At 46.7% G+C, this 22727-nt stretch overlaps 3 protein-coding genes across 6 annotated transcripts; 2 read left to right on the top strand and 1 right to left on the bottom strand.

Moving 5' to 3' along the window:
* Positions 1-196: 196 nt before the first annotated feature.
* LOC130516462 (kunitz-type protease inhibitor 1-like) lies at positions 197-5125 on the bottom strand. Its single transcript, XM_057017556.1, has 10 exons — positions 4594-5125; positions 3202-3362; positions 2924-3065; positions 2135-2305; positions 1704-1739; positions 1453-1581; positions 1330-1380; positions 1082-1252; positions 937-999; positions 197-863 (listed from the first exon to the last, which is right to left on the bottom strand). The coding sequence occupies exons 1-10, from the start codon at positions 4994-4996 to the stop codon at positions 682-684; spliced, it is 1509 nt and encodes a 502-aa protein (XP_056873536.1). The 5' UTR covers positions 4997-5125; the 3' UTR covers positions 197-681.
* A 1495-nt stretch (positions 5126-6620) lies between these two features.
* Positions 6621-15100, top strand: LOC130516461 (serine/threonine-protein kinase PAK 6-like). Of its 4 annotated transcripts, XM_057017553.1 has the most exons (10): positions 6621-6909; positions 8617-9249; positions 10782-11004; positions 11105-11605; positions 12297-12734; positions 12821-12954; positions 13026-13152; positions 13649-13774; positions 14079-14213; positions 14441-15100. In XM_057017553.1, the coding sequence occupies exons 3-10, from the start codon at positions 10804-10806 to the stop codon at positions 14606-14608; spliced, it is 1830 nt and encodes a 609-aa protein (XP_056873533.1). In that variant the 5' UTR covers positions 6621-6909; positions 8617-9249; positions 10782-10803; the 3' UTR covers positions 14609-15100. The 4 variants fall into 4 exon arrangements, with proteins under 4 accessions (XP_056873533.1, XP_056873535.1, XP_056873532.1 ...); XM_057017555.1 differs by lacking the exon at positions 8617-9249 and having other exon boundaries at positions 13682-13774; XM_057017552.1 differs by lacking the exon at positions 8617-9249 and having other exon boundaries at positions 6623-6909.
* Positions 15101-16348: 1248 nt separating this feature from the next.
* myh6 (myosin, heavy chain 6, cardiac muscle, alpha) lies at positions 16349-22465 on the top strand. Its single transcript, XM_057017534.1, has 2 exons — positions 16349-22159; positions 22244-22465. Exon 1 carries the CDS (start codon positions 16360-16362, stop codon positions 22156-22158), a length of 5799 nt encoding a protein of 1932 aa, XP_056873514.1. The 5' UTR covers positions 16349-16359; the 3' UTR covers position 22159; positions 22244-22465.
* Positions 22466-22727: the final 262 nt, after the last annotated feature.

The raw sequence follows: 22727 nt of genomic DNA, 5'->3' as shown, positions 1-22727 counted from the left end.
CCCCTGCTGGACCGACAGCTTCAATGTTGCCTTCAGGCAACTTCAGTGTCAGTGAACGCCTCACAGCACAAGCGAGGCTTTGGAGTACTTTGGATACTTCAAACACAGAAAATGTACACAGTAGAACCTGCACCCTGACAAGTGATGACAATCCCATTTAAGCTAATGTGCTACATTTAAAAGTCATATTTCCAAGTTTCTTGTTTCCATGTAATTTTATTGGCAAACTGAAGAGTTTTATTAATATTCAAACAGCAGCAGTACATCCTGTGATTAGCACATTCACAACCAAAACACAACAGAGGAATTACGCCCAAACTAATTAATAAATAGATTAAAGGCCAACCAACATCAAACATGAACATTTGACTGACGTGAACCTGCAGAAGGAAAAAAAAGACACACAAACAAAAGATAGACACTGGAAAATGCCTGGAGCTACATGCTAACATCCATGCTAATGCCAAAATCTTTAGCAGATATAATCAGTACATTGTGGGCCTTCAGCATAGCATGTTAGCATGCTAACAAGAACTGTCTACTGTCACCACCAGTGATGTCATTACATTTCATCCGATCACCGCTGATCATGTGACCAAAGCCCAAACTGATGAAAACAAACAGATTCCGTGAACCAGGTGTTCGCTGTGGCGATGATGTCATCCAGCTGTGCTGATGATGTCATATGGGCTTGGTGGTACTGTTGTAAACAAGAGTGTCTTGTTCTGACAACGCCACATGGGCGGGGCCTGTAGCAACTGGCCTGTGGGAGCGCTTTCTCCTCGACTTCAGAAAGCAGTATGTGAGGATGGCCAGCAGAGCCAAGATGGCTACAGCCAGAAGAACTGCCAGCGCGATGTTACCTGAGGAGGAAGTAACTCCATCAGACGGCTGACGCCACAGAATCAGATTTATTGCTCAGACTTTACTTCTCACCAGATTCACTCTCTTCTTCCTTCTCAAAACGTTCAAACAGGCCTCTGAAGTAGACGCTTTGCTCTGCAGACAGAACACAACACTATACCCAACCAGCAGGAAGTAGAACCACCTGATCATGAAGGATTGTGGGAGGTGCACTCACCAGTAACACCACTGCAGCTTTCTTCACACTTGGGTTCCTCCTCAAAGTTGTTGTCATTAGCATCACAGCCGCCGTAGGTGAAACGGGCGCACTTCCTGTCCAGTGGGTTGTAGTACCAGCGGGTGAAACTCGCGCGACATGGTCCTGTGTGGGGGGGCTCTGAGCACCGTGCTGCCAACAGAAGGGAGCGGGCTATGTTAGCTTTCGCTGCTAGCATGTTGCTGTGTTAGCTAAGCTGAATAGCTCACCTTTTTTTCTGTTCACATCGATTTCCAGAAGGCGTGAGAAGGTCTGGTTCACTGAGGAGGAGGAAGAAGAGGAAGGTCAGAGTTAAGTGTGTTCGTGCGTGTGTGCACTTGTGTGAGTCTTACGTTCGCTGCAGTGGTTCTCATCTGATCCATCGCTGCAGTGTTTGACTCCATCACACTCCAGACTTTTATGCAGACAGCAGCCAGCCCCACAGGTCAGCTGGCTGGGAGAACACGGAGAACCGCACACCCCTGATCACACACACAGACACACACACACACAGACACACACACACACACACACACACACACACACACACTTTGAAATTTTACATTTTCTAAGCTGCAACAAAGAAGTGCATCATGGCACTGACTTGCTGTTGGTACAGTAACGCTCCTCTCCAACATCTCTGAAAAAACAAGCAAATTCATCAGGACTCACTCTACGATTTAAAGTATACTGTCTGTGCTATCAGTGGACTGTCTGTGTGCCATCTGTGGAATGTCTGTGTGCCATCTGTGAACTGTTTGCCGTCTGTGGACTGTCTGTGCTATCTCTGGACTGTCTGTGTGCTGTCTGCGGACTGTCTGTGTGCTGTCTACAGACTGTCTTTGTGCCGTCTGTGGACTGTCTGTGCCATCTGTGGACTGTCTGTGTGCCATCTGTGGACTGTCTGTGTGCCATCTGTGGACTGTCTGTGTGCTGTCTACAGACTGTCTTTGTGCCATCTGTGGACTGTCTGTGTGCCACCTGTGTACTGTCTGTGCTATCTGTGGACTGTGTGTGCCGCCTGTGGACTAGTACCTGTGACTCCCTTGCAGGCAGACAGACATTCCTCTTTGGAGAGGAAGTTGTTGTTGTTTCCTTTACATCCTCCAAATGTGAAGCGTTCACAGTCACCTGTGGAAGAGTTGTACCACCAGCGAGGGAACGCAGCTCGACAAGGGCCGACCTTCACGGGGGCCTGGCAAAATGCTGACAACAGACAATAGGCAACATGATCACGTGACCCTCCAGGAAGCCTCTGATTGGACACACTGCCTTTCACTTCACACTGACTACACTGTTCTCCCGTGATGCAACAGCAGCCTGAAACTACAGTCCGACTGATGTCCTACACAAACACATCGCATTGCTACAGCTCTGATGGCCTCTGCTGTTGTGCTGCACTTTAAACTCACAGGGCGTGTCGTAACCGTGACAACAACAATGCTGACAGGGCCTCAGTATTGCAAACTGACCTCTAATCAGCTTGAGGTGATGCCAATAGAAATAGAAGGTGCCTGTGGGTCTGTGAGTGTTTCCAGTCTGACCGGTTTGAACAGGTGTGTGTGTGTGTGCACAGACATGCTGCTCCTGCACCAGTGAAGTGTGTGTGGGTGTGGCAGTGTTCTAACGCTCATTAGATTCCAGAGGTGAGTGTTTGTTGACTTAATTTCACTCTAAAGGTGATGATGACATCACTGATCAGTGTCACTGATCAATCACTCAAACACACAATCTGATTATTTCTCATCAATAAAGTGATTGTTGGCTTCTGTTGGCAGAAAAAGCAGCATTAATTGAAAGGCTCCATTTCCCATGAGCACTCACAGCTGCTCAGCTCTGGACTGAGAACGAGGACGCTGACGTTGGTGGCGTCTGATTGGTGGTTGGAGTCGGTGACGGTCAACTGGAAGATGTAGGATCCCGGCTGCAGGCCAGAAACGTGTACCTGGTCAGGTAGGTCCGTCTTCTGCGGGTTTAAATGTGTTCAAACTTTATTGATACGTACAGCATGACACCAGGACAGAACCAAAACATTTTGGGGGGTTTGAGTTTTACATGGCGCCCTGGAGCACAGCAACACATTTAAGCCCCGCCCATCATACCTCAATTGAGACTTTGTTATTGCCGCTCTGCAACGCCCACTGGTAATCTGTGATGTGGGCACCGCCAAGGGGCAAACTCTCAATGCCGTTGAGCACGACTAAGGTTCCGGGCTGAACAACAACGTCACGTCCTGCGTTGGCGATGGGCGGGACTTGCTTTCCTGGAGACAACAATGACGACACAAAAGAACAGAAGGTTGGAGAATTCTGTCCTTCAATATCTAAATCTGGGATAAATGTGCCGTAGAACAGGCCAGATAGAGCAGGCTATGCTACGTGTTACAGGCATGCTAGTTTTTGCTAGATGCTAGAGAATACAGCTGTGTCATGCATACTAGGTATTTACATGCTGCATACATGTTACATGCTACATATTACATGTTGAGGACTACATGCTTCCAATTACATAAAACAGGTTACACACTAAACGATACATGCTACAGACTACATGTTACATACTGGAGGGTTAGATGCTACACACTACAGTTTACACACTACATATTAAAGGTTACCTGCTATATGTTACATGCTACGTGTTACAGACGACATGCTACATTCTGCAGCCAGGCTTTGTGATACAGACAGCTAATGTTCTCACGGCAGCCATCACCTACTGCTGAAGAAGGGTAGCTGTTTATTATTTGAACACATCTCCATTTTTAAAAATTAGTTTTAAAGTATTTCTGAATAGTTTTTGATCAGAGTATCACTTCTGTTGAGTTCTGATAATATTTTTTCTTCCCCATTACTGAAAACATATCTCCTACTGGAACCATCTGGTTGGAACTCATCTACCTCTCGTCTCCTGTGCTCCTCACATGAGCATCATCTGGCAAAGCTGCCAGTTCAGACACAACATCTCAGACTCCTCTCTTCCTTTGTTCCCACGGTGGAACAACCTCCAGAGCAGGAGTGTCCCTCTCTACCTTCAACGAGATGTAGGAGACGCAGCTCTTCTGAGAGCTGCTGCTATCCTGACAGCACTTCCATCTCCTCTTCTTCCCCTCCATATCTCTGCTCTGGTAGAGATATGGACTGTACACTTTGGTCAAAAGCTTCAATAAATGACCAAAATGTGAAAATCCTCGGAACAGGAAGCCAGCACAGATCCCGTGGGGTTTTCCCGCCTTAGCCGTTGCTAATGCTACACCATGTGATGCTTGGCGGCTTTGTGTTTAGTGTTCCTTCCAACCTGCTGCTCCAGTCAGTTTGCAGCTGGTATCCAGTCACTGACTGACAGGTCGGTCTGCCTGGGCACCAACATCCAGACTTGAGTTGGTTATGATCAGAACTTGCCCCAGACTCAACACCAACCTGTCTCCACCTGTAAACATCTGTCCTCCAATGATATGTGTCTTTGATCTTCTATTAGATTGGCTGATTAAGACTCACCATCTCCATCTGGTCCCTGGAGGTGTTTCAGGAACACAGACTCTCTGATGAAGCTCCGGTACCCAACCAAGTTCACGAACCTACACACGAACCGGTTCCGGTGGATGCAGTTAAAAAGGACGCATGTGAAGTTTCGTGCGTCCTCCGCGCCGCGGAAGCGCGGGTCCAGGAGCGCCAGGTTGCAGTGCGCCCGTTCACAGCACAGACTTTGACAGGCGTCAGCGGAGGGCACCTGGGCAGAGTCCAGAATAGCCGCTCCCTCCATCACAGCGTCCTCCGAGTCCAATACGAAGTCCTCCGGACCAGACCGGAAGGCGCTGTTACATTGGGCGGTGGGCTCCGCCGCCGCGCACCGCAGGAGCAGAAGCGGTAGCAGGACAGAGGACAAGGAACACGGAGACATGTTACCGTGTCCAATGGTACTCGCCCAGTTTGACGCGCGAACACAAGAACTGGACGTGGTCTTGTCGTCGGAGAATGCCTTGAATGTATAGTTGCTCCACCTTTGTCCCTCAGGTGTGTCTTACCTGCTCACAGGTAGATTGACACGCCTCTAACTCCCAACCTGTGCTGACGTCACCAAGGCGTGGGAACAGATTTCGTTTCTTTGAGGACGTTTTAATTTATCTTAGAATTAACAATTTGAGAAAACAAACAATGTGTGTGTGCGTGCGTGCGTGCGGGTGTCTGTGCGTTTGTGCATGTATGTGTACATGTATCTCTGTGTACATGTGTGGCTGTGCGTGTCCACGTATGTGCGCGTGTTAATGAGAGTGTGTGTGTTTGTTATTATAAGATCAATTTAAACTTTAAACGTGTGGGATTTCTCCTTTTCGCCACCAGGGGGCGCAGAAGCCGAGTCACGTGTACCAAGTCTGGATTCAGAAGATCATCCAAGTCTCTTGCTTCATTCACACCAGAAGAGACTTCGGTGACTGGCGGTCATTCATTTTCAAAGGACGCTCGCGTAGATGATGTGTGCGACCACAGGCGATTTAACCACTTCTGGTGTTGGAACCATAACATAAATACACATAAAAATATGTAACCTGGAGATACGGTAGCTACTATCGCCAATATAGATGTTAAATATCTCAGACATAGATTTAGTCACGCTGCTGTTGACAGTCTGATGATGGAGGGGTGAAGGACCTGCAGTCGTGTCCCCTTCCTCCACTGTGACTGGAGCAGCTTACAACTGAAGGTTATGCTCAGGGCCTTCACAGTCCAGGGGCTCACAGGTGTCCCCCATAATGCTATCAGCCTGAGTATCGTCCTCCTCTCACACACACTCAGTGCAGTGGACAGTCCTCTCTTCCTGTCCCAGTGTGTGCAGCCCCCAGTGCAGCTGACCACAGCATAGAAGATGGTAGCTTCCTAGACACTCCAAAAGACCTCATGCTCTTCAGCAGGTGTACAGGACATCTACATGCTGAGACCAGTCCAGTCAGGAATGTGTACTTCTCCATCACCAGTGTCCAAACCCTGGATGTTCACCCATGTGCTGATGGATGGATTCCTCTGGAAAATGATCACTAGCTCCTTCATCTTGGTTGCCACCTGGGAACTTGAGAAGACTGAGGTTCCAGGTTTTAAGAGGATAGGAGAGAGAACTGAGGAATGCTCTCTCTGCATCTCAGATGCTTGAGGATGATCCTCCCAGTGGGATCTGAGGGACGCACCATCTTTGGCACTGGAAGAGGAATTCTGAAGACCAGGTTGGCCAGGCAGGACCACCATTATCTGCTCTCCTCTGTTCACATGGATGTTCATTAATGTGACCACCGCTGTGCCCAGTAGCGTGTTTATTCACATGATGGTTCGTATGTTCACCAGAAAAAAGAGCTGGTCTGATGTTATGAATGAAACATGTCTCATTACCTGTTTATATCTGGTTTAGCTGAAAGTAAGACTGAGTCTAACTGAGGTGAGTTGAGCTGTTGTGGAGTCACCTCCTCCTCGGGGCATGTTGCTGCTTGTATGTGTGTGTGTGTGGGGGGGGGGGGGAATCATTTCGTTGTTTATTGTTCAGTCCCATCAATAATCAATGAATCCATTTTGGTTCATAAGGACTAAAAGCTGGAAAACAAAACTGGCTGAAATGATTTTAATGTCAACAAACCAAAAAGAAAGTAAACTCCGCCCACTGCTCCATATTTAAGACTGGGATGAGCAACGGGGGGAGGGGTGTGTGTGAACATTGGGAGGAGGTACAAACAGGAGAGAGACTCAGGGCGTCAGCAGCTCACGGAACTCACCTGGTCTGAGCAGGACTCACCTGGAATCATCTGGAATCACCTGAACTCAGCTGGACAGGTGAGTGTAGCAGTTTTATCCAACAGAAGATCTAAAAACATGAATTCTTAACATTTTCAGTGTTCCGTTAACCCTTGTGTGTGGAAAAGTTGCTCCACTGACGCTGAGCAGATGTTCCACAGAACATTCTGAAAACATTCTGAAAGAGATCATATAAAGAACACAAAGAAAAAGTGGTTGTTGTAGTTGTCCTGTGGGATCGGGTGGGAGCCACAGGGGCACCACATGGGTCCAGAACGGATCTCTGCCCCAGCCTGATTCCATGATCACTGGATGGTCCGTCATCCGGTCAAGTTTGAGCATGAGCAGACTAGTTCTATTGTATGAATCAGGTTTACCAGAACCTCAAAAGACAACAATTTATGGACCTTCACACCTGTAGGTGCTAGCAACGCTGGTCAGACATTACTCTGCTGGGTGGACAGTCAATCCAAAAGACTGAGGATGAACTCACACTAGCAAACCTTTGTTGCCCAAAGTGAGGACGGTTCTGAACAAAAGAAGGAACCAGATTGCCAAAGCACATATACAGCAACACTTATGAACACCTTGTGTACCTTCCCTGTGACCCTCAAAGGGATAAAGCGGTTAAGAAGACAAGATGAGAGACGTGAACACGTACATATACCACAAGTAAGATGTCTGTATAAAGATAAATATGCCGTCTTTCTAATTAAAGGTTCCAGAGTTTAAGTAAATGCAGATTAAGAACCACAGAGCAGCTGGTCTGTTGGTCTGTCCAGTCCACTGGCTGTCCCTCTGTCAGTAGCAGCTACAGGGTACTGCTGGCTTGGTGCACTCTCCCCAGACATATCACGATTTCCAGCAGATTTTAAGGAGAAATGAGTCTCTCCTGTCTTTAAATGTGTGGCTTGAAATGCATCTCAGTCTCCATCTCCCCTTCACATGTATCCTGGATATGTGTTTGTGTGCTCTATGGGGGTTGGGCCCAGCATAAACTGGGGTCTCATTCCATCATACTGCGGCCTTTTCTGGAACTCTTCAGGCTGACCGTCAGGCCAAGTCTGAGAGAAGTGATACTGGTGATCTAGGAGTCGCTGTGGTCCATCTTTAGAGTTGGACAGCAGCACCAGATCTTCTGCATTCAAGACATCTGTGATCTGTGTTGTTGAGGGTGACGCCTGGAGCTAAACACTCTTATAATGTTTTGCTAAGTGTTGGGACGAGAACTGGTTCCTTCCATTACTTCTTGGCTCTGGGAGAATACTGTGATCTCACTTCATCTTCACTGAGAACCTACAATGAGTCTCAAATCTACAGAGCAGGAAATATTTTATTTTTTTTTATTTATTTTGATGTCAATGTTTTCCAATAAGGGTGTGGAGAGTATAGATGCGGTTGGTGGTTCTATGATTCTGGATTTTTTTTCTGTCTGAGGGAATTTTGATCAGCAAGGAATTGTTGCAATCAGTTGTTGATAATTGAGCAGAACATCTTCCTTGGGTTGCTAATGATGGGTGCTATTAGTCCCTGGTGTCAGATGTTGGGAAAATGTCCCAAATTCTTCAACATGGTGGTAAGTCTGGGACCTTTTCCCAACATCTGACACCAAGGACGAATAGTGCCCACCAGCATCAGCAACCTGAAGAAGATGTTCTGCTCAATTATCAACAGCAGATCGCAACAATTCCTTTCCTCTGCAAATTTACCCAAAATTGCCTTAGGAAATTTGGTCATTTTGTTTAGGATGCTGTCAACACCACAGGCAAAATATGCATTTTATTGCGCCACCCTTATCACGGAATCCTGGCTCAACAACAACATTCCTGATGCTGCTGCACAGCTGGCAGACTGCTCAGTGTTCAGAGCAGAGTGTAGGAGAGGCTCTGGGAAGAGCAGAGGAGGAAGCCTATGGATGTAAGTAAACAGCAACTGGTGCACCGCCAAGGCCATCACCCCATCTGGGGCGATGTGACCGTGATTCTCTGACTGATCCCAGCTTACAAACCTCTGATATGCAGAACAAGACCTGTCACCAAAACAGCACAAGTGTGGTCCCAGTAAGTCGTTGCTCTGCTGCAAGACTCTTTGGAGGACACAGACTGAGACGTGTTTGCTAAGGGAATATGTTCTTAGATACATCAACTTCAGCAATGAAACTGGACAGAGAGGACAATTAAAGTGTCCCTAAACCAAAAACCAAGAATGAACGACAGGGTTGGGACATGGCTAATGGAACAGAATGTAGTTTTACAGCAGGATGTAGTTTTACAGCAGGCTGATGGTGCAGCATGCCAGGAACTCAAGAGGCACCAAGAAGGCAAAAACAGATGCCTGAGGACCAATTCAACAACTACAGTCCTCACAGCATGTGGAAAGGTATCAAAACCACCCAGCAGTCACTGTCTGATAACAACAGGCCTGATGCACTGAACCATTTTTTTTTCTCCATTTTGACACTGGGGAAGGAAGGTGGGGGGGATAAGCCGAATTCAGTCTGCAATCCACCAGCAGGGGACTCCAGTACTTAAAACTACATTACTGAAGTGTCTGAATAATATTGGCCCATGGCCTTAACACCAATCACAATGAAGTTCTTTAAAAACTGGTACTGGCCCACATCAAATCCGTCATCCCGCCTGACCAGGACACGCATCAATTTTCCTAATGATTCCACTGAGGATGCGCTAGCCACCGTCCTCCCCACTGCCCTGGAGAACCAGATCATTATGGGAGGATGTTACTAATGAGTTTCTACATTTAACACATTTTACATTTTTATAATTTCGTCAAGTTCAATCAGTATCCAGATGTTCAAAGGTTAAATTTCTAACCCTCAAGGCTGGATTGATTGCTTCTTTGTTGTGAGCCTGGTTCTGCTCAATATTTCTTCCTGTTAGAGGGTGTTTTTTTCTGCCTTTGCTGTTTGTTGGGGCTCAGACTTTGGGTCTCTATAAAGAGTCTCCAGATAATCTGGATTGTAACTGATGCTATATAAATAAAGATGAATTGAACTGAAGAAAACACCAATCACATGCATCCATACATTAAAACCTTGTAGACCACAGAGCACCAGGATGTTAGCTTGCTAAGCTAGCTTGAGTACAAACAAGTTTTCCCGGGCAGAACGTCATGGCGATTTTATGATGTTGGAAGAACATTTGTGTGACAGAAACAAAATAATGACAAGAGATGGAGATTTGATATTTTAGTAAACTTGAATTTTTTTTTTTTCATTCATTTCGATTTTTTTTTTTTTTTTTGCTGCTTTAAGACTGCTTTATCCCTTTTCGGGTCATGGGGAGGGTTCTGGAGCCCATCCCAGCTACATGTGGGAAAAGGCAGGGTAGAACCCTGGTGATTTACCAGCTCATCGCATTGTGTTCACGCTACCTTGCTCAAGGGTCCTCCAGCATTGCTCTGAAGGTGTTCTGGCACCTCCCCCCTACTACTCTACCACCGCCCCCATTTTCTGACTGTTAACACAAATGAGTGTTGAGTCAGAGAGCTGTCTGGTCATGTTTCTAATTACTCAGGTATGTTGAACACACCTTGTTACAGACAGAACACCCCCCCCCCCCACACACACACACACACACACATTTACACATGTAAATCGTTGCCTTGTACTTGTGACATGTGTAATGACAATAAAGTTGAATCTAATCTAATCTAATGTAGTACCTTCCTCACACCCAATATCATGAAATAAGGCATCAAAACTTAAACGCAGGAATAAATAAAATCAGTGAATAAACTGATTTTAAAAAAATCTGTTAGATTCTCAGGTGACCTGGAGGGTGTGTGTGTGTGAGCGTCCGTATGTGAGCATGTTTTTGTGTTTGTGTCAGCGTGACTTTGTGTGTCTTTCCTGGTTTTCTTGAGGATGACACATTCTATGTTCTTTTCAGATCTCATCAACGTTGAAGTTCAATGTTTCGTCGCAGGAAAAAGATGCACAAACCAGAGATTTCGGCACCGCTGAACTTTCAGCACCGCGTTCACACGTCATTTGATGCTGCATCTGGACACTTTGTGGGCCTGCCTCCCCAGTGGCAGAGTGTCATTGACACGCTGCAGAGGCCACGCCCCCTGGTGGACCCCTCCAGGATCACAGAGATTCAACTCCACAAGGTGAGGCGGTGTGACGCTGACTGCTCAAACTGCCTCTGTCGTTCACACCACCGCCCTGCTGCCTGTGGACCCAGAAATAAAATCTGCTTCCTTTTTGTAGACAATCGTTCGTGGCAGCTTTATTGGACATGGTGCCTACATTTCCCACATCATCGCTGAGATGAGCCGCCTGTCTGTCATCAGTTCCAACTCTCTGCGCCGCAGCAGCCAATCATCACGGAAACGGGCCCAGTCGATGGGTCAACTGGGAGAATTGAGAGAGGATGAGTCCTATGAGTACAAAACCCCGACTGGTGCAGCTGCCAGTAAGACAGGAAGCTCCCCCTATTGGCGAGACAGTATCCAACGGGCACATAGCAACAGTGTTGGCCCCAAACAGAAGGGAGCACTGCAGAGAACCAAGTCCTCCTGTGAGGTATCGGCGCCGCCTGAGGCCACACCAACAGTGACAACAGTTGGACATTATAGAGAGGCGCAGTATCAACAGAAGCCAAACTCCTGCCACACAGATGCACGGACAGGGAAAACCCACAGCTGTGAGCAACCGCCGGACCTGCTGTCATCGTCATGCCAACCTGACGGCCTGCAGACAAATCACATGGTAACAGTGATGTGATGTGACGTGAAACAGAAACTCGACAGATTAAAAACAATACCTGATCCAAACAGAGGGCAGCGCATACAGGTGTTACTACAGTATAGATGTTACTACAGAACAGGTGTTACTACAGTACAGTAGAGGTGATACTACAGCGCATGCGTTACTATAGTACAGGTGTTGCTACAGTACAAGTGTTACTACCAGACAGTACAATTGCTACTACAGTACAGGTGTTAGTACAGAACAGTATATGTGTTACTACAGATCAGGTGCGACTGTCTTAGAGGTGTTACTACAGTATATATGTTACTACAATACAGCTGTTAGTACAGCACTTGTGTTACTACAGTAGAAGCACATGTTACTACAGAACATGTGATAGTACAGAACATGTGATACTACAATACAGCTGTTACTACAGGAAAGATTTTGCTACAATTAAGACGTTACCGCAGTACAGTAGAGGTGTTACCACAGCATGTTTTACTACAATACAGCTATTACTATAGTACAGGTGTTGCTACAGTACGAGTGTACAGCAGAGGTGTTACTACTGTACAATACAGGTAAGTAGAGGTGTTACTACAGTGTTTTAACAGTGACATTTGAACATTATGTCATCTGGTCTACAGTAACCCTGGTAGTAGAACCCCTGTGATAAACTCAGATGTACCTGTGCTGATTTTTCCAGCGGCACCCCCCCTCCTCGGCCCTCTACCTCCCCCCACCCAACAGCACAAGCAGCCCTCTGATTACAGTTCGTGGGTTACTGCCGCACTCGTCCCATCCTCCCTCCAGCAGCCACATCAGGCTCAGGTCAACCTCAATCCCAGGCATAACTAAACCACACCCATCTCAGCTACAAGACCCCCCCACCACCTGCCCCGCCGCCACTCACTTATTGCTACCTGATGGAAGGATAAATGTGACTCATGACCAATTCAAGGCAGCCCTGCAGAGTGTGGTGGATGCTGGAGACCCAAGAACGATGCTGGAGAACTTTGTGAAGATTGGTGAAGGTTCCACGGGCATCGTCTGCATCGCCGAAGAGCGTGAGAGCGGTCGGCAGGTGGCTGTGAAGATGATGGACCTCAGGAAGCAACAACGGCGAGAGCTGCTCTTCAATGAAGTAAGGAAGTAATCCAACGCACCACGTGATTGAATTCAGAGGTTCTGTCACGATCAGTCAGTCATGCGAGTGTGTGTGTGAGTCAGGTGGTGATCATGAGAGATTACCATCACCAGAACGTGGTCCAGATGTACCGCAGTGCGCTGGTGGGGGAGGAACTCTGGGTAATCATGGAGTACCTGCAGGGAGGTGCTCTGACCCACATCATCTGTCAAACCAGGTGAGTAAATAATCACCTGTACCTGTACAGTATGTGTGGTGAGACATGTCGTGTAATGTGTGTGTGTTCAGGCTGAATGAGGAGCAAATAGCTACAGTGTGTGAGGGTGTTCTGCAGGCGCTGACGTACCTTCACAGTCAGGGAGTGATCCACCGAGACATCAAGAGTGACTCCATCCTCCTGACCCTGGATGGGAGGGTAAAACACACACACACACACACACACACACACACACACACACACACACACACACACACACACAGTGGCACTGGGTTAACTGGGGCCCTTCTGTGCAGCCCTCCAATACACAAGAAGCTAAAGCTGAAGGTTCCATATATACAGATCTAAAGGTTCCTTCTAATAAGAACAGTGGGCATTTTAAGTTGATTTTGAAGATGTTTGGGACGTGGTCCGTAATTCGTGGTCCATGATTCAGGAACATTCAGAAACATTCACATTCTACAGTAGTGGCTTGAGAGTTTCCTGTCATGCCTGTGTTCCACATGAAAGGACACAGCAGTTCTATGGCTCAGAGTCACTGCTGTCAACCAGGTTTGAACAGAAACAAACAAAGCCTTTGCTGTGGTTGCAGGTCAAAGGTCACAGGTCACTGCTGCAGTTTCTCATCAGTTTGACATCATTGATGAAGATCAAGTGTAACACCGTACTGTAGCAACCCTCTCCTCTTCTGCAGATAAAGCTGTCTGACTTTGGCTTCTGCGCCCAGATCAGCAAAGACGTCCCCAAAAGGAAGTCTCTGGTGGGGACGCCATACTGGATGGCACCTGAGGTCATCGCTAAGTCTCCATATGGACCTGAGGTAATGGCGCAAAGGGCCAATGTCAAAGATCAACACAGCAACAATCAAACACACATAGCTTGGAGAACATAACAGTTCAAATCTATACACTGGAAAGGCTGGGAAAACTAAGCCAGATTCCTAGTTTATCCTAGTTAATCCAAATTTCCCACTAAAGAAATACAATAAAATCAGAACAGAAATGTCGCCTGTGCGTAGCAGATCATATTCAAGAGGATCTACTGGTGCAACTGAAAGTAAATTTCAACTAAAAAGGTCTTTTTTGTAAACCATGTGGGTCCCTGTGTGTTCTCATGTCTCTAAGGTGGACATCTGGTCTCTGGGGATCATGGTGGTCGAAATGGTGGACGGAGAGCCGCCGTACTTCAACCAAACGCCCATCAGCGCCATGAAGAGGCTCAGAGATGAGGCGCCACCAAGTGTGAAGAACATACAGAGGGTCTCTCTCTCTCTTTCTCTCTCTCTCTCACACACACACGCACACACACAGAATTGATCTTAATTAAACATATCTGTGGTGAGTAGCATGCTGAGTGCTAATGTCGCTCTCTTTAATAGACTAAAGTGAACAAGCAGGTAAAAACACTGTTTGTTTAGGTTGTAAAGTCTGAAACAGTTGCTAGCGCTGCGGCGAGTCCCTGAGATGATTTTACTCTGACCTTACAGGTGTCTCCAGTGCTGAAGGACTTCCTTGGTTGCATGTTGACCCGTGACACGAAGCAGCGGTTGACCTCTGCTGACCTTCTGGAGCATCCGTTTTTGCTGCAGGCTGACTCTCCAGGCTGCCTGATGCCCCTGGTGCAAAAACACTGCAAGCGAATGTCACTCTGTTGAGCACCTGACAACGAAATGTTTTAAGATGGTAAAGATGGCCCCGCCCCCCAATAAAGGGAGGAACTTCTACACTCGGGGAGGGGGGGGTATTGAGTAGTATTTCCACTGCAGGAGCAGGAACTTTACAGCACTTTAGAGGAACTTTACAGTAACCGTTCCTCTCACTTGGTCCTCTTGACGGTCATGTCTCCAGTCTGAGGTCACAGGTCTCGATCGCCGTATAGTGTTTGTGTGACAGTTTCGACCGTGACATCACCCAAGCAAGTCGCTAAAAGTATCAATAATAATGAAGAAAACAACAAGGAAGGAGGTAAATTGTATGAGCTGATATTCTGAGAGAAGAGGATGTCCTAAAGCTCTGTGAACTGTTTAGTCAGAGTTTTGTCCATGTGACTCTTTAGTTCTGAGCTGTCACTGCAAGCTGTATCTGTGAAGTCTTGTGTGTGTTAATAAATATTAAACAACACTGTTGTGTTAAAATACTAAACCAGACATGTCTGCTGCGTTTCTGGTTTGGGTGTTGGTCTCCATGAACTAGAGGAGAAACGCTGCCTGCTAGGCTAATCCTCTGGCCTGATGGGTCACTTCCTGCTTGATAGAGGGCTGATCTAAGTATCTACCCTGGAGCAGGGACTCGATTTGGCACCACAAAAGTTCCTGTAAATGGCCATTTGGCAGAGGTTCAAGGAATGGAGACTTGCATCAACGGCATCTTAAAACAACCTCAAGCAGTGGAAACGCTCCTTTGGTGTACTGTTAACCAAAGAGCTAACCTGCTAGTATTCCCTCTGCAGATGTTGACTTTCATAAAATGTAGTATTAGTAGTATAAAATCGAATTATTTTTTATATGAACAAGAATCTAGAATGATCTTGAACTATGGTGTCAGTGTGCTGGGAACATGATGGGAATATGCTGGGAGTGCATTGGGAGTGTACTAGGAGTTTGCTATGAGTGTACTGAGGGTATGCTGGGAGTCTGCTGGGTACAGCTGTGACTGATTTAAGTTTGATTCCAATATTCTGAATATAGTTGGATAATCAAATCATAATTTAGTGCATCAACTGTGTGCTCAGACATGATGTGTATGTATGTTCGGGTATAAAGTGTGTGTGTTGAGAAAGGATGTGTGTGTTCAGATATAAGGTGTCTGTGTTCAGACATGAAGTGTGTGCGTTCATATATGAAGGTTGTGTGTTCAGATATGAAGTGTGTGTGTTCAGATATGAAGTATGTGTTCAGATATGAAGTGACTGTGTGATCAGACATGAAGTGTGTGTGTTCAGACATGAAGTGTGTGTGTTCTGATGAATGTGAGTGCTTGTGTTTTCTTATCTGAGGCAGTTCGAGTACCTCAAATAGAAACTTTTATCTGGACAGAATACAACTCCACAACCATAATCACAAATATTTAGACACACACAATGACACACATGCACTGAAGAACTGGGGGACCAACTGTTAGGAATCTTCCCCCGTGCAGCAGGTTCCTGGAGCTCAGTCCACACGAGGAGCTGCTGATAATCTCCAAGTGCTGATAAAAAATGACACTGTTCTCTTCCTAAAATGGATTCTGACAGCTAAAGGTCTTGAAACAGAGCTGGTTCATCAGCCAGGACAAATTTAACATCAGCTCCTGCTTTGTTCTCAGTGGGTTTCTCCTAATTTGGTCGACAGGGAGGCTTTAAAAGCTGCTGCATTGCTGAAGAGTGCCATTCTTCATAGACCGATCTTCCACCAGCAAGTCCACCATGAGCGACTCTCTAATGGCTGAATTTGGAAAGGCTGCTCCTTACCTGAGGAAGTCAGAAAAGGAGCGTCTTGAAGCTCAGACCAGAGCTTTTGACATCAAGATTGAATGCTTTGTTGTGGATGAGAAGGTGGAATATATGAAGGGACAAATCCAGAGCAAAGATGGAGGGATGGTAACGGTCAAAAAGGAGGATGGAGCTACAGTGACTGTTAAAGAGTCAGATGTCCACCCCCAGAACCCACCAAAATTTGATAAAATTGAAGACATGGCAATGTTCACCTTCCTCCATGAGCCGGCTGTGCTGTTTAACCTCAAAGAGCGTTATGCTGCCTGGATGATCTACACTTATTCAGGATTGTTCTGCGTCACAGTCAATCCCTACAAGTGGCTTCCAGTCTATGATGCTGAAGTGGTGGCAGCTTACAGAGGGAAAAAGCGAACGGAGGCCCCCCCTCATATATTTTCCATCTCAGATAATGCCTACCAGTACATGCTGACTGACCGGGAGAACCAATCGGTGCTCATCACAGGAGAATCAGGAGCTGGGAAGACTGTGAACACCAAGAGGGTCATCCAGTACTTTGCCAGCATTGCTGCCGTCGGCAGTGGTTGCAGAAAAGATGCCAGTAAAGGGACTCTGGAGGATCAGATCATCCAGGCAAATCCCGCCCTGGAGGCCTTTGGCAATGCAAAAACGTTGAGAAATGACAATTCTTCAAGATTTGGAAAATTCATACGAATTCATTTTGGTCCAAGTGGCAAACTCTCCTCTGCTGACATTGAGACGTATCTACTGGAGAAGTCGCGAGTCACCTTTCAGCTGAAAGCTGAGAGAAATTATCACATCTTTTATCAGATCTTGTCCAATCAAAAGCCAGAGCTTCTGGACATGTTACTTATCACCAACAACCCATACGACTACTCCTACATCTCCCAAGGAGAGGTGACGGTTGCCTCCATCAATGACTCAGAAGAGCTGATGGCCACTGATAGTGCCTTTGATGTTCTGGGCTTCACTCCAGAAGAGAAGATGGGGGTTTACAAACTGACGGGTGCAATCATGCACTATGGTAACATGAAGTTCAAGCAGAAGCAACGTGAAGAGCAGGCTGAGCCAGATGGGACAGAAGCTGCGGATAAGTCATCTTATCTCATGGGACTGAATTCTGCGGACCTCATCAAGGGGCTGTGCCACCCCCGAGTCAAAGTAGGAAATGAATATGTCACCAAAGGCCAAAGCGTGGACCAAGTCTACTATGCCCTCGGTGCTCTTGCCAAATCGGTATATGAAAAGATGTTCAACTGGATGGTGGTGAGAATCAACCAATCCCTCGACACAAAACAGCACAGGCAGTACTTCATAGGAGTGCTGGACATTGCAGGATTTGAGATCTTTGATTATAACACCTTTGAGCAGCTCTGCATCAACTTTACCAATGAAAAACTGCAACAGTTTTTTAACCATCACATGTTTGTTCTTGAGCAAGAAGAGTACAAAAAAGAGGGTATCGACTGGGAGTTCATCGATTTTGGGATGGACCTGCAAGCTTGTATTGACCTCATCGAAAAGCCACTGGGAATTCTTTCAATTCTGGAGGAGGAGTGCATGTTCCCCAAAGCCAGTGACCAGACCTTCAAGTCCAAGCTCTATGATAATCATTTGGGAAAGAACAAAATGTTTGAAAAACCACGAGCAGCAAAGGGGAAAGCAGAGGCTCACTTTGCCCTGGTTCACTATGCAGGAACAGTGGACTACAACATCACCAACTGGCTGGTGAAGAACAAAGACCCTCTAAATGAAACCGTGGTTGGTCTTTACCAGAAGTCGTCCCTGAAACTACTCAGTGTGCTGTTTTCAACCTTCTCATCTGACAGCGGTGACAAAGGAGGCAAAGGGGCCAAGAAGAAAGGTTCCTCCTTCCAAACTGTGTCTGCGCTTCACAGGGAAAATCTAAACAAGCTGATGACCAACCTAAAGACAACGCACCCCCACTTTGTACGCTGTCTGATTCCCAATGAGCGGAAAACCCCAGGGGTCATGGACAACTGCCTTGTCATGCACCAGCTGCGCTGTAACGGAGTTCTGGAAGGCATCCGGATCTGCAGAAAGGGCTTCCCTAATAGAGTTCTGTATGGCGACTTTAAACAACGCTACAGGATCCTGAATGCCTCTGCCATCCCTGAAGGGCAGTTCATTGACTGCAAGAAGAGTGCTGAAAAGTTACTGGGATCTCTGGACATTGATCATACACAGTACAGGTTTGGCCACACAAAGGTCTTCTTTAAGGCTGGTTTACTAGGTACACTCGAGGAGATGAGAGATGAACAACTCTCTCGGATCCTCACCAGGATCCAGGCTAATGCCCGGGGAATCCTAATGAGGGTGCAGTTTGCTAAGCTGCTGGAACGCAGAGATGCTCTTATGGTCATCCAATGGAACCTTCGCTCTTTCTTGGGCGTGAAGAACTGGCCCTGGATGAAGCTTTTCTTCAAGATCAAGCCCCTGTTAAAGAGTGCTGAGGCTGAGAAGGAAATGGCCAGCATGAAAGATGAGTTCAACAAGTTGAAAGAAGCTTTGGAAAAATCAGAAACCAGACGGAAAGAACTGGAGGAGAAAATAGTTACTCTTCTCCAAGAGAAGAATGACCTGACTCTGCAGATTCAGTCTGAACAGGATACGCTAACAGATGCCGAAGAACGCTGCGAACAGCTGATAAAGAGCAAAATTCAACTGGAGGCCAAGCTCAAGGAAATTACAGAGAGGCTTGAAGATGAGGAGGAGATCAATGCAGATCTCACTGCTAAGAAACGGAAGCTCGAAGATGAATGTTCCGAGTTAAAGAAAGATATAGATGACCTGGAGCTGACTCTGGCAAAGGTTGAGAAAGAAAAGCATGCAACAGAAAATAAGGTGAAAAATCTGACAGAGGAGATGGCTTCGCAGGATGACAACATCATGAAACTAACCAAAGAGAAGAAGGCACTGCAGGAAGTTCACCAGCAAACACTGGATGATCTTCAGAGTGAAGAAGACAAAGCCAACAGTTTGACCAAAGCCAAAGCCAAGCTCGAACAACAAGTGGATGATCTGGAGGGCTCACTGGAGCAGGAGAAGAAAGTCAGAATGGACATTGAGCGATCAAAGAGGAAGCTTGAAGGAGACTTTAAGCTGATGCAAGAGAGCTTGATGGACCTGGAAAATGATAAACAGCAGCTGGAGGAAAAATTAAAGAAGAAAGACTTTGAAACTGTCCAAATGAATTCAAGACTAGAAGATGAGCAAGTTTCCACAAATCAGCTCCATAAAAAGGTAAAAGAGAGTCAGGCAAGAATTGAAGAACTGGAGGAAGAGCTGGATGCTGAGCGTGCAGCTCGAGCCAAGGTTGAGAAACAGCGCTCTGATCTTTCTCGCGAGCTCGAGGACATCAGCGAGCGCCTTGAGGAGGCTGGAGGAGCAACATCTGCACAAGTAGAGTTAAACAAAAAGAGGGACTCTGAATTTCAGAAGCTGCGGCGAGAACTGGAAGAATCTACACTCCAACACGAGTCTACTGCCGCCTCCCTCAGGAAGAAACACGCCGACAGTGTTGCTGAGCTCGGTGAGCAAATCGATAACTTACAGCGGGTGAAGCAGAAGCTGGAGAAAGAGAAGAGTGAGCTGAAACTGGAATTGGATGACCTGTGCTCCAACATGGAGACTGTAATTAAGGCCAAGTCTAATATGGAGAAGATGTGTCGTGCGATGGAAGACAACATGAACGAATACAAAAACAAACAGGATGAAGCTCAAAGGGCCATCAGTGACCTGACTACACAGAGGGCCAAGTTTCTCACCGAGAATGGCGAGCTTGGCCGTCGACTAGAGGAGAAGGAATGTCTGATATCACAGCTGACCAGAGCAAAGATGTCCTACAACCAGCAGGTCGAAGATCTTCGTCGACAACTGGAAGAAGAAGTAAAGGCAAAAAATGCTCTAGCGCATGCTGTCCAGTCGGCTCGTCATGACTGTGATCTGCTCCGAGAGCAGTTTGAGGAGGAGCAAGAGGCAAAAGCTGAGTTGCAACGAGCTCTTTCCAAATCCAACACTGAGGTCTCAACATGGAGGACAAAATATGAGTCTGATGGAATCCAGCGAATGGAGGAACTAGAAGAAGCAAAAAAGAAATTGGTTCAGAGACTTCAGGAGGCTGAGGAGGCCATCGAGGCTGTGAATGCGAAGTGTTCCTCTCTGGAGAAAACCAAACATCGTCTCCAAAATGAGATAGAAGACCTGATGCTGGACCTGGAGAGAGCCAATGCAGCATCTGCAGCACTCGATAAGAAGCAGCGATCGTTTGACAAAATCATGGCTGAGTGGAAGCAGAAGTTTGAGGAGTCTCAGTGTGAGCTGGAGGCCTCCCAGAAGGAGGCTCGTTCTCTGAGCACTGAACTCTTCAAACTGAAGAATGCCTATGAAGAGTGTCTTGAGCAACTTGAGACAACAAAGAGAGAGAACAAGAACCTCCAGGAAGAGATTTCTGACCTCACTGACCAGCTTGGGGAAGGTGGTAGGAGTGCTCATGAGCTGGAAAAAATGCGGAAACAGCTCGAACAAGAGAAATCAGAGCTTCAGACCGCACTGGAGGAGGCTGAGGGGTCTCTGGAGCATGAAGAGAGCAAGATCCTTCGATCTCAGCTGGAATTCAACCAAGTGAAGGCTGACATGGAGCGCAAGCTGTCAGAAAAAGATGAAGAGATGGAGCAGGCCAAGAGGAACTACCAGCGCATGCTTGATTCACTTCAGTCCTCACTGGAATCTGAAACGAGGAGCCGCAATGAGGCCTTGAGACTAAAGAAGAAGATGGAGGGTGATCTCAACGAGATGGAAATCCAGCTAAGCCAAGCAAACAGACAGGCAGCTGATGCCCAGAAACAAATCAAGAACCTCCAGACCTTTATGAAGGATCTTCAGATGCAGCTTGATGATGCTCATCATGCTAATGATGATATGAGAGAGAACACTGCTCTCCTGGAACGCAGACACAATCTAATCCAGGCCGAGCTTGAGGAGGTCCGAGCTGCCTTTGAGCAGACGGAAAGAACCCGCAAGCTGGCAGAGCAGGAGCTGACTGATATCACTGAGCGCATGCAACTCTTGCACTCCCAGAACACCAGCCTGCTCAACCAGAAGAAGAAGCATGAAGCTGACCTGCTGCAACTCCAGACAGAGACGGAAGAGGCCATCCAAGAAAATCGCAATGCCGAGGAGAAAGCCAAGAAAGCCATCAATGATGCTGCCATGATGGCTGAGGAACTGAAGAAGGAGCAGGACACCAGTGCCCACCTGGAGCGCATGAAAAAAAACATGGAGCAGACCATCAAAGACCTTCAGCATCGGCTGGATGAGGCTGAGCAGGTGGCCATGAAGGGTGGCAAGAAGCAGCTACAGAAGCTGGAGACTCGCATCAAAGAGCTGGAGAGTGAACTGGAGGCGGAGCAAAGAAAGGGAATAGAGTCCATCAAGGGGATCCGCAAATATGAGCGACGCCTCAAGGAGCTCACCTACCAGACTGAAGAGGACCGCAAGAACATGGCCCGCCTCCAGGAACTGGTAGACAAGCTGCAGCTGAAAGTCAAGTCCTATAAACGAGCCGCGGAGGAGGCTGAGGAGGCGGGAAACGCCAACATGGCTAAACTTCGCAAACTGCAGCATGAGCTGGAGGAGGCCGAGGAGAGGGCTGACATTGCTGAGTCCCAGGTGAATAAGCTGAAGGCAAAAACCCGGGACGGTTCCACCAAGAAGGGCCTGGATGAGTGAGGTGGGTGGAAGATATTCACTTTGCTAAAAGATAAAGGCTAAAAGTTTAGTGTTGATGCTTCACATCTCTGCTCTTGACTGACAGACATTCCTGGTGGGACAACCGTCCAGCAAGTGAGCCTTCAGGGCCACCGTAACCAGCGTCATGCTCATTAACAATTAATGAGTGTTGGCAACATCATATTGTTTATTGTTTCTTTTGGAAGCCAAATAATCTTCATCGAGATGATGTCCACATTAAATCACACAGAGACAATTAAAACTTTGCAAATTACAAAATAATACATATAAACATTAGTAATGTTTTTGCCAAGAAGTTTCATGAAAGTATTTCAAATCAAATCATCTTTATTTATATAGCGCTTATACAATCAATTGTTTCAAGGCACTTTCCAGAATCCCAGGGCCTACCCCAACAAGTAACAGTGCAAGGAAGAACTCCCCTTTACAAGAAACCTTGAGCAGGACCAGGCTCATTAGGGAGTATTATCAACAGCATGCATAAAACTTGATTGTTTTGGCCTGAAAACATATATAACATATAGACATATATAAATATTAAACAGTTA

The sequence above is a fragment of the Takifugu flavidus genome, chromosome 19 (assembly GCF_003711565.1).
Source record: "Takifugu flavidus isolate HTHZ2018 chromosome 19, ASM371156v2, whole genome shotgun sequence".
In the NCBI taxonomy this organism is placed as follows: Eukaryota; Metazoa; Chordata; class Actinopteri; order Tetraodontiformes; family Tetraodontidae; genus Takifugu; species Takifugu flavidus.
This window is presented reverse-complemented; position numbering and strand designations above follow the sequence as displayed.